The sequence below is a fragment of the Peromyscus leucopus genome, chromosome 9 (assembly GCF_004664715.2).
Source record: "Peromyscus leucopus breed LL Stock chromosome 9, UCI_PerLeu_2.1, whole genome shotgun sequence".
Lineage (NCBI taxonomy): Eukaryota > Metazoa > Chordata > Mammalia > Rodentia > Cricetidae > Peromyscus > Peromyscus leucopus.
The window spans coordinates 67793735-67805020 of NC_051070.1; the positions used below are offsets into that span (position 1 = coordinate 67793735).

General features: G+C 44.9%; 1 protein-coding gene across 2 annotated transcripts; it reads left to right on the forward strand.

Moving 5' to 3' along the window:
- Positions 1 to 10565, forward strand: LOC114708764 (cathepsin G-like). 2 transcript variants are annotated; one of them, XM_037208510.1, is made up of 6 exons: positions 1 to 233; positions 7793 to 8027; positions 8727 to 8874; positions 9308 to 9443; positions 9634 to 9888; positions 10290 to 10565. In XM_037208510.1, the coding sequence occupies exons 2-6, from the start codon at positions 7973 to 7975 to the stop codon at positions 10455 to 10457; spliced, it is 762 nt and encodes a 253-aa protein (XP_037064405.1). In that variant the 5' UTR covers positions 1 to 233; positions 7793 to 7972; the 3' UTR covers positions 10458 to 10565. The 2 variants fall into 2 exon arrangements, with proteins under 2 accessions (XP_037064405.1, XP_028748100.1); XM_028892267.2 differs by lacking the exon at positions 1 to 233 and having other exon boundaries at positions 5128 to 8027.
- The last annotated feature ends 721 nt before the right edge of the window (positions 10566 to 11286 follow it).

Here is an 11286-nt window from a genome sequence, read left to right on the forward strand (position 1 = left end):
CACGAAACTGTCCCAAAGCTCATGTGCCGAGTCACCCTGCTGCACAGCACTAGCAGCAGCATCACACTGAGGAGTTAGTCGCCTGCACAGAGATAAGCAGGCGGACAGTTCAGCGAGCAGCGCCAGGGGTCACTCAACAGAAATACAGAGACCCCCGAAAGCCAGCCCCCGAGAGAGTCTCAGAGTGCAAGCCAGCGCCCATGGCACAGAAAACAAGGGTTCTGCCACCAAAGGTAAGGAGGCATCTTGTGGGACAGTGTCTGGACAATAAATTTGACAGCTGGTCCATCATTAAGGGACTCAGACTCAGTACCCCAAATAAGGCTTCCCAGTTCCTCAAATTTATCTTTAATAAGCCACAGATGGGGAAGGGCCTTGAAGACAAGGTGTGAGAGAAGGTGATAGTCGGGTCCAGGAGGCGCCTGCACCATTTTCCATCAGCCCCAGCTGCTACAACAGTCATACTGTCCCACAGACCTCACCCGAGGCTGGAGCAAAGGGAACTGTTTTGCTAACCTGCTTAGTTCACTGTGATTACAGTGCTTAATACTGTTTGCTGTTTAAGAGGATCTATGGGCCCTGCTCTAGCTTTTTCTTACTCTTCCGTCTTTTATTACCATATATTAATTTTACAAAGTAGTGGAAACTTCTTTATATGCATATAACACATTTTGGTCATACTTACCCTCTCCTTACCCTGTCCCTCCTGCACACACACCCCAGCCATATCTCCTCCATATTTCTTTTTTTTTTTTAATCCCATTTCATTTTTTTTCATTATTATTATTTATTTTACAATACTATTCAGTTCCACATAATAGCCACAGATTCCCTTGCTCTCCCCCCCCCCTTCCCTCCAGCACACCCCCCACTCCCACCTCCTCCAGATCAAGGTCTCCCCCGAGGACTGGGATCGACCCGACAGACTCAGTCCAGGCAGATCCAGTCCCTCCTCCCAGATTGAGCCAAGCATCCCTGCATAAGTCCCAGGTTTCAAACAGCTAACTCATGCAACGAGCCCAGGACCTGGCACCACTGCCTAGATGCCTCCCAAACAGAGCAAGTCAATTAACTGTCTCACCTATTCAGAGGGCCCGATCCAGTTGGGGGCCCCTCAGCCTTTGGTTCATAGTTCATGTGTTTCCATTCATTTGGTTATCTGTCCCTGTGCTTTATCCAACCCTGGTTTCAACAATTCTCACTCATATAAACCCTCCTCTTTCTCACTAGACTGTTAGACTCCCAGCACTCCACCCGGGGCCTAGCCGTGGATGTCTGCATCCAGATTCCTCAGTCCTTGGATGGGGTTTATGGCACAACCATTAGGGTGTTTGGCCATCCCATCACCAGAGTAGGTCAGTCCCGGCTGTCTCTCAACCACTGCCAGCAGTCCTTTGTGGGGGTATCCCCGTGGATTTCTGTGGGCCTCTTCAGCTCTTTACTTCTTCCTTTCTCATGTGGTCTTCATTTACCATGGTCTCCTATTCCTTGTTCTCCCTCTCTTTTCTTGATCCAGATAGGATCTTCCGCTCTCTTTCCCTCGACCCTCGCCCTTCATTGCTCCCACTCATGTCCAGGCTGTTCATGTAGATCTCATCCATTTCTCTGTGTCTTTCTTGGGGTCCCGTTTTCCAGGTAGCCTCACTGGTGATGTGAGTAGCAGTCCAGTCATCCTTGTTCCACATCTAGCATCTTCCTATGAGTGAGTACATACCATATTTGTCTTTCTGAGTCTGGGTTACCTCACTCAGGATGATTTTTTCTAGATCCATCCATTTGCCTACAAACCTCATGATGTCATTGTTTTTCTCTGCTGAGTAGTATTCCATTGTGTATATGTGCCACAATTTATTTATCCATTCTTCAGTTGAAGGGCATCTAGGTTGTTTCTAGGTTTTGGCTATTACAAACAATGCTGATATGAACATAGCTGAGCAAGCGCTCTTGTGGTATGATTGAGCATTTCTTGGGTATATGCCCAGGAGTAGTATAGCTGGATCTTGGGGGAGATTGATTCCCAATTTTCTAAGAAAGCGCCATATTGATTTCCAAAGTGGTTGTACAAGCTTGCATTCCCACCAGCAGTGGCTCCTCCATATTTCTAACAGTCCCCTCTACTACCATGTCTCCCTACCTCCAAAATCCACACTTGAAAGAAAGCATGTGGCATTTGTCTTTCTGAGTCTGGTTTATTTCATCTCTCCTGATGATCTCCATTCCATCCATTTTCCTGTAAACAACATAATTTTCTCTTCTTATAAAACTAGTACATTTCAGCTCACTCTGGCATGATGGCACATGTCTGAAATCCCAGCACTAAAGACAGAGGAGAGGATTAAGAACCCAAGGTCATCCTTAGCAACAGAGAGAGTTAGAGTCCTCCCTGAGCTGCCTGAGATCCTGTCTCAAACAAAAAGTAAATAAAAATAATGCATTTCCATTATAGAAAAAGTAGGTAAATATAAAGGTGTAAATAAAGGCTACATAAAATTGCCCTTCTTTCTGGTTATTGCCCTTCCCCCCCCCAAAATTAGAATTAAATTATATTAATAATAATATAACTATTATTATAATTTCTCCACCCAGTATAAGAGAATACAAGCTTCTGCATGCCACTAAGTAAAACTTTAAAATAAACTTCTTACTGGCTGGACAGCACATCATTCCATGACTATATCATAATCTATATTGTTGAAGATTTGGGTAGTCTTTCTTACTGGCTGGACAGAGCATTATTCCATGCCTGTATCATGCTCTACATGGTTGAAGATTTGGAAGGTCTGGGAGGTTTACTAAGAACATCTCATATTGGCCCCTGCCTAGCATTGGAATAAGCTTTTCTGGCAGGCATGCTCAGGATCTGTGACATCCAAGTGTGTCCTTCCCTCTAAATTCTCAATCTGTGAGGTTTTGTGCGGACGCTAGCAAATCTACTATTTGCAATCCTGTACTTGGGGATCCTCTGGGGCTTCAGGTCTCCCTTGTCACCTGCTGCTCTTACACAGAGAGCAACACACAGTCCAATTCTTGGCTAAAGGATCTGGCTGCGTGCAGACACTTTTGTCAAAAGGACCAGCTGTGATACCGCCTCCTCCCAGCATAACCCTGACGAAATATCCAGACTCGGTGGAGACAACAAAGATGCTTCCAAAACACCCTTTCAGGAGTGACACTAAGACAGTCCCGAGGAGCTGAGGTCAGTATAGCCCTGGTCTCCTACAAAGTCAAGAACAACTAAATTAGTTTCTCAGTTGGGGGCGAGGGTGTTTCTGACCCAGCTGTGTTGGTCACTGCCTGCCCAGAGAATCGGTATGTGGGGCTTATGCAAGAAGGAGATGGGAAATACCCAATATTAATGTCCCAACACCCCACAGGAGAAAAAAAATGTAACTGACAGAAACGTAATGGAACAGTCAAAAACAGATGCAACCAGTTATGGACATTGTGAAATACCTCAACAGTCTTACTTGTTCAAACCACAATCTTCATTAAAATAAAAACGTTTTAAAGATACGTACTCTGATCTACTACAATAGCCCCTTTTCCATTCAGATTGTCTTTCCAACACCCACCCTATAGCAAACAGACTTTTAAATATATATGCATATATATAATGCAAAATACACTCATCTGGAAAATCCATAGATTCTATGCATACCGTTGAAAGAATACTTCTGAAGCAATTGCTGCATTTTATGTCAGTAGGAGGAGCCTTTTCCCAGAAACCCTCTAATCCTAGAAGTGCCACCATTCTGGCTTAATGTAGCCTTTTTATGTACTATTCTTGTGTGTGTGAACATCTACATGTAAAGTCACACTTTGTCTAATTTTGAACTTTATATACACATGACCATAGTGAGTGTTTTCTTGTTGGGTCCTTTCTAATGTTTCCTACATGCGTGTAAATGTTCACTTACATTTGTGGTGGTTCTATTATAGAATATTCAACAAGTTACTGTTCCCAAGTGTTACCAGGTTGAGGCTATCCCAATACGGCTGCTCAGAGAGATGCAGGTGCGCCCACCTTGGACACGAGCGTCTGTCGGGTTTGTATCCAAGGATGGGTGGTGATGCTGGTACCTCAGTGTGCTTTAACTTGCTGCTTGGCTGACACCTAACGAGATTAATAACTCTCCAAATGTTTATTGATCAGCTGGATGTCCTGTTTTGAGACATCTATTAAAGTTCATTATTTTGTTTAATAATTTATCTTTCCCACTGCTTTAAAGAAGTCCTTTATGTAACTTGATTTGTAAGTCTTCTGCTGGTTATGTATGTCCTAAGACTCCTTCTCTCAATTTTAATACATCAAATCCATTGTTTTCCTTATATTGGTTACTTTTATCTATTGTGTATAAAATCTTTATCTATGATAAAGATATTGATACATCCAGTCTTTGTTCACACTTAGCCCATATTCTCCCATAGAATTTTTGATGTGGCATAAATAAAAGGTAAAGTTTTATCTTTTCCACATAGAAAATATGTGCCCCTGAAGGACACTGAAGAGGCTTGTGCTTTATACATACCGTTTCTCTCTATTAGGGAGAGGAGAGTGTTACTTTATTTTGTCAGAGGATCCAACCTTTATCACAAAGTAAATGTCATCCGATAGCCATGTCACCCTGACCATGCCCATCTCTTCTGACCTTTGAAGCTGAGCACAGCTGGGCTGGGGAGTACTTGGCTGAGAGACAAATGGCAGTACATGGTCTGTCAGTGTCTGACTGTGGGGGTCTAAAACAAAAGAATGAATCCCCACAGATTGTTCTCTGAACTCTATCCATACGCTGTGGCACGCATCAGCACACACACACACACACACACACACACACACACACACACACACATGCGCGCATGCACACGTGAAAATATCCTACAAAATATTTCTCAAGAACAATGAAGCCACATGTCAACTTTGGGAAAACCAACTTGTTTTCTGATGTTGCCTATCAGTTCATACACATGGAATCCCTGCGCTCAAGTCCTCTTAAATGCTCTTCGTTCAGTTTTCTGACCTTCAGCAAAAAGGTATCACATATATTCTTTTAGATTTTCATTTAGTTATTAATGAATGTCCAAGCAGTTAAATACTAACTTATTAATTTTTCATTTTCTAAGGCTATTACTATATATGTAAAAAAATACAATTGATTCGATATATATTTTCTATCCAGCCAAATTATTAGGCTCCTATATCAGTGATGGCAATTTAGCTGTAAGTCCTTTTAGATTCTCTCTATACTTATTGTCCACAAATGTTACAGTTTGGTTTCCTCCTTCCTGGTCTCTAAGCCTTTCATTTCTATTTCCTGTCTAACTAGCTAAAACCATTAGCATAACAAGGAAGGCAATAGATGGCAACTTGTACCCAGATATTTTTATATGGTTTTGCTCTGAAAGAAAAAGCTTTTGATGTTTCACTGTCAATTATAATTAGTGTGGAATTTTATGGAATCCAATTAAAGATATCCCTTTTTGTTTCTAGTTTGCTCTAAAAAAAATTCAGTGAATGTGAATTTTAGCAAATGCTTGGGCAGTTTTTCCTTTTGTTTTTACTTCGTGTGAACAATAATGCTTCTCTGTGATCAGTTAATTGCTACAGCAACTAATTTTCAAATGCAGGGGTAACCACACATTCCTAGGATAAACTCAACTTTATATACGTCAACTTCATGATGTAGCTTTTTGTTAATTGATGTGATTTGATGTGTTCAAAAGTAGTATTGCTCTATTAATGCTCCTTTGCCATATGGTATGGCTGTTGACTGGACATTTAATTTGGATAGAGACTGCATCTTCTGACATAGTAAGGTTTTATCTTCTTTTCTCCCTGACAAATGATATTTATAAAGCACAAATTTCTAGTGTCGCACATGGACACATATTTTCTGTGTGGGAAAAAATAAAATATGACCATTTTAATCATACTACATTAAAAAATTCTTTCTAGGGAGAGAGAACATGAGGCCAAGTGCAAACAAGGATTTGAAAAATGTGACATGTCAATAGATAAAGATTATTATTTTCATTGGATTTCGTATTAAAGATATGTTAATCCCATAAAAGAAATGGGCTCACTAACTGCAGAAGTCATGTGCCAGTCTTTGGCTATTTTGATTATGGAAAGTTCATAATTCATGAGTTCAGAACCTCTGCTCAGACACCAGTAGCTTCCTGTCTAGACTCTCCCTGTTCCTTCAGTTTGGGCCTGAAGAGAACTCCTGCTCAGGCAGTTCTCAGGCTTTTCCCTTGTTGGGTCATTTTAAAAGCCGCATTCCTGGTTGTTTTCAGTGGGAAGGTTGACATGAAATCTTTGGTCACTGGTATAAAATGCTGGGTGCACACCTTTATTTACATAACTGGGTGTATAACTTTCATAACTCTTTTTTTTCTGTGTATACAGGCTTTTTATCCTTTTTTTTAAATCCAGATAACATTTCTAAAGCAAAACAAAATGTTGAGACATCACTGAAATTAAAGTATCCCAAACACAAAGGTAACAGTGCTGGGGTGTTCTCTGATACAAACAGAGAGCATGGATTAGGATGGGATTAAGCTCCACAGCTCTCAAAATAAGTGGAAAACCATATGAGGTGAGAGAGGATGCTTAACCTCCAAATCTCGTTCAAGTTAGCCTATCACGCTTCATAGATTAGAAAGTGTGCCTGTCAGCGGCTGTTATGCAGAAGTGATACAGGATTATGGTGGTCTGCTGTGTACACTGAGTCTGATAGATATTTTCAGTGGGTTTAATAATCCATTGTGTGACTCTGCAGTGATCTCTTGTGCCCCCCCTTCAGTATTTGACCCCACCTCTTCTGGATGTACATGTAACACAATTATAAACATGACTCCTTTTTAAACTATTACCCCTGAGGCTAAGAATGGAAACTAGTTGACTGGTCTCTTCCACCCAATAATATAAATCCTAAATATTTCCCAGCAAAGGCCAGACAGCTCTCAGCAAGTCAACCTGCTGGGCCTCTGCAGTGTGTGGGGGCTCCCAGAGAACACAAAGACCTTTGCCAGAATTGGCAAAAAGTCTTCAATTGAGTCATGATTCCACTGAGAGTGGGTTGGGACTCAGGTGACCCAAGAAAGTCAGTATCAGAGGCTTGATCCGCAACCTCAGGAGAGTGGCCATTCTCTCCACCTTGACAACTTCGAGAAAGAAGTGGGAGCAGTAAGGATGAAGGCAGGCGGGATTCATTCCTCTTTTTCCCTCTTGGACTTTTTCCTGTTGTCTTTCTTTGCCCATACCTCCCTCCACACAACTTCGTTTATTCACCCTCGTCCTTGGACATTACTAAATACTTGTGAATAAAGACTGCAGAAGGGGGTGGTTTTAGCTCAGGTGGTAGAGTGATTATCTATACCAGCACCTCACAAACCTGACATGGCAGTGAACTCCAGCAGTCCCAGAACTCGGGAGAAGCAGGAGTATCGGAAGTCCAAGGCCATCCTCAACCATGTAGCCATGTTGAAGCTATCCTGGGCTATGTAAGATTCTCTCTCTCTCTCTCTCTCTCTCTCTCTCTCTCTCTCTCTCTCTCTCTCTGAATGAGTGTGTGTGTGTGTGAACTGACATTCTTTGAATGTCAATTGATGCTCTAACCCATAAGGAGAGGGAGCAAAGGAGGTAGCCACCAGTTTCCCTGAATTATTGAGTATACAGTAGACTTGGGACACATTGTTCAAAGACCTCACTCTTTCCTTGGTTCCTTTACTGTCAGCACTAACACAATCTGTGGGATGCCACATTAGCTTGGCTGACTCTCTCTTCTCCTAGATCACTGGCAGTTGGTGTGCAAACCTCCTGGGAAGCCTTGGGTGATGAAACCTGTCACACAAGCAGGCAAGTGGGACCGTGGCTTCCCAGCGCCCCCTTCCTTCCTCTCCAGAGGGGATAAAAGTCTGGCAGGGAGAATTACAAGCACAGACCGACTAAGCAACAAACGGTTCTGGAAAGATGCGGCCACTTCTGCTCCTGCTGGTCTTTATGCTACTCCGAGGAGATGAGGCAGGTGAGTGATCAACCACACCTCAGAAATCTAATCCCGCCATGTATACTAGAACTAGACTGTTGCATCAACCCTAACTTTGTATTATTGAGCAAGTTATTTGAACACACATTGCCTTGGTTTTCTTATCTATAAAATGTGGAAAATATTAATACTGCTTCATAGCATTGCTATGGCAGTTAAATTGATTAATGTATAAGAGTTTTGTTATTGTCCCTGATATATAGAAAGTACTGTATAAATATTTTCTACAAAAATTTATTCAGTAGCCCATATCAAAATCCAGAGACAAGAACACAGCTATAAAAGTCCCATTCACTCAGGTCTAGATTCCTGTCTAGTCCCAAGATTCCAGGAAGCAGACTCTGGGATGTGGGATGCTTTTGGATGAAGGGAGTGCCAGGGAACAAAGAAAGTTCATACCTTGGGAAAGCATCTTTCCTCAATACCTGAGGACAGAGCCAGCCATGTGTGGAACCAACATCCCTCTCCATTTGGAGAAGGAACACACAAAGGCCTGGGAAGAAGATGAGCCTCCCTTCAAGCTGGGAGTAATTCCTGTAGACCCTTGGAGTCTTCTCCCTGCTCCTGATGTCCACAAAGCTCTCCTGTATCACTCCCCACCCCCTTCCAGCCTTTCTAAAGCCGCCCCGGCAGGCAGGCTGGGGAGCACACAGGTAAGTGCCAGGTGCTTCCTTGCAGGAAAGATCATTGGAGGCCGAGAAGCCAGGCCCCACTCCCACCCCTACATGGCCTTTCTTCTGATCCAGAGTCCAGGAGGGCTGAGTGCTTGTGGGGGGTTCCTGGTGCGAGAAGATTTCGTCATGACAGCCGCTCACTGCTTGGGAAGGTGAGGACCAGGAGCTTCCCAGGAGGCCAAAGTTCCCAAAACGTCCTCCCCAGAGCCACCTGAAAGTGTGCAATTATAATTAAGCAGAATTATAATGAAAGGTTCTGCCTTTAATTCTAGAGACGAGATGGGCCTGGGAGAGGGAGGCAAGAAGTCAGGGTGATACAGAGAAAGGGGGGATGTGATCAAAAGGTACAGGAGGAGGAAAGAGAAGGCTGGGCGCTAACTATGAACTCCGTCTACTTCTGTTCAACCTTCTGTCCCCAGTTCAGGATTCCTGGGAAACAGCAGGCAGGGGTCAGATGCAGGGCCCTCCCTTCCCCCTCCCCCCCCCACTCTCTCCAGCTTCGGTTTTCCTGTCCTTGGGCCATTCGTCTGCCCTGCTGAGCTCCTGGTTCCCATACCTACCTCTAGCCCAACTTTTCTTTGGCAGCTCCATAAACGTCACCCTGGGGGCCCACAACATCCAGAGGCAAGAAAGGACCCAACAGCACATCGCTGTGCTCAGAGCCATCCCTCATCCTGATTACGATCCGGAGATCTTCCACAATGATATCATGCTGCTGCAGGTACTACCTACCTTGCCTCTGGTTCTCCAGGCTTGCCGGCTCCCCCTCGGGTGTGTGTGACTTTTCTGTATTCGGGGACTGTTGAGAAGGAAGCTGGGGCAGGGTTCCAGGGTGGGGGTGAGGACACAGGATCCCTGAGTGTTGGTGGGAGACGCCAGCTGAGCTGGAATGCCTACGTTCCTCCTGCCAGCTGAGGAGTAGAGTCCGGAGGAGTCGAGCCGTGAAGCCCGTGGCTCTGCCTATGGCCAGCAACCGAATTCGGCCTGGGGATTTGTGCACAGTGGCTGGCTGGGGCCGGGTCAGCCAGAGCCGGGGAACAAATGTACTCCAGGAGGTGCAGCTAAGAATACAGAGAGACCAAAAGTGCAGTGAACGCTTCATCTCTTACAACAGCCAGACGCAGATCTGCGTGGGAAACCCACGAGAAAGGAAGTCTGCCTTCTTGGTAAGAGTATGAACAGCTACCGGTATTTCTTGGGACAAGGGGCTGAGGGCTGACAGGATAGCAGGGCCAGTCTCCATGCCTTCAAGCCTGGGGACTTGACCAGAGTGGAAAGGGTTTTTCCTCTTTGGGAAGGACAGACAGCAAGGCCCACAATTTACTTCACTGGGGAAGGGGGAGGTACCATGATGGAGCAAGCTGGAGGCAGTAACTTTAGCTGAGCCCGAAGTCCAGCAGCTGAAAGACCCAGGGGCTTGCCTCCTAGAAGCCCATCAATGCCCATCCTACACACACAGGCAACTGAAGGAGGCCAGCAACCCATGCCTTCTCTGGGAGCCGGGCTCATAGGGCAGCGAGAGCCAGAAAGCCTAGCTTCATGTCCTTTCCCTCCTCTCTGCCCCCAGGGGGACTCTGGTGGCCCTCTGGTATGTAACAATGTGGTCCAGGGCATCGTCTCCTATGGAGACAGTAATGGCATCCCTCCAGCTGTGTTCACCAAGATCCAGAGCTTCCTTCCCTGGATAAAGAGGACAATGAGGCGCCTTGCACCCCGGACATCAGCGACCTACTGACTCCCTGTCTGGGGCACAGACCAGCTCCAGGGGATTTCCATAGCCTTGATGAATGTCATATGGAGAGTGTAAACTTTGTTTATTAAATATCATTTAGTAGTGTCTTAATTTGTTGAACTCCTATGTCAAAATGCCACACAGTGGTATGATAAACAACAGAAATTAATTTTGTTAGAGAGGCTGAGAAGTCCAAAGTCAGAGAGCCCCAGGCATTCGGTGTCTGATGAGGGGCTGCTTACGAGATCACAGCTGTCTTCTTCCCGTGTGCTCAGGTGGTAGAAAGGGCAGGGAATTCCATGGAGCCCCTTCAATGGGGTGACTACTCACAAGAGTTCCTCTCTCGTCACCCACCGCCTCTCATCTAACCCCTTTCAAATGGGGATGTGGTTTCAATGTGTCAGTGTTGAAGACGCATTAACCCTCGTTCACCAGTGACATGAGCCTGGGCAGAGTGAAGTTCCTCCAGAAAATGAGTTTTCTTCCCCATGACAAACACACCTTATCATCGACCCACAGCCTGGGGCTGGAGGTGAGCTCCCTCCCTTCCTGACGCCACAGCCGGCCTTTCTCCTCTTCTCACTCTCCGGAACCGGCTTCTCTCCCCAGGGCAAGGCTCTCTCTCCCTGAAACTCCCCCCCCCCCCATCAGTGCTGATCTATGCAGACACAGATAAGCCTGGTCAAAGGACAGAGTTGCAATCCCATGAAAATCCCCATTTAATACAAGACAAATCTCAAATCCTTGAAAACAATGAACTTTTAATAAGTGGTATTAGGACAACCAGATAGTTGTTTTGATGGGGAAAAGATAATATTGAATCAATTCCTTA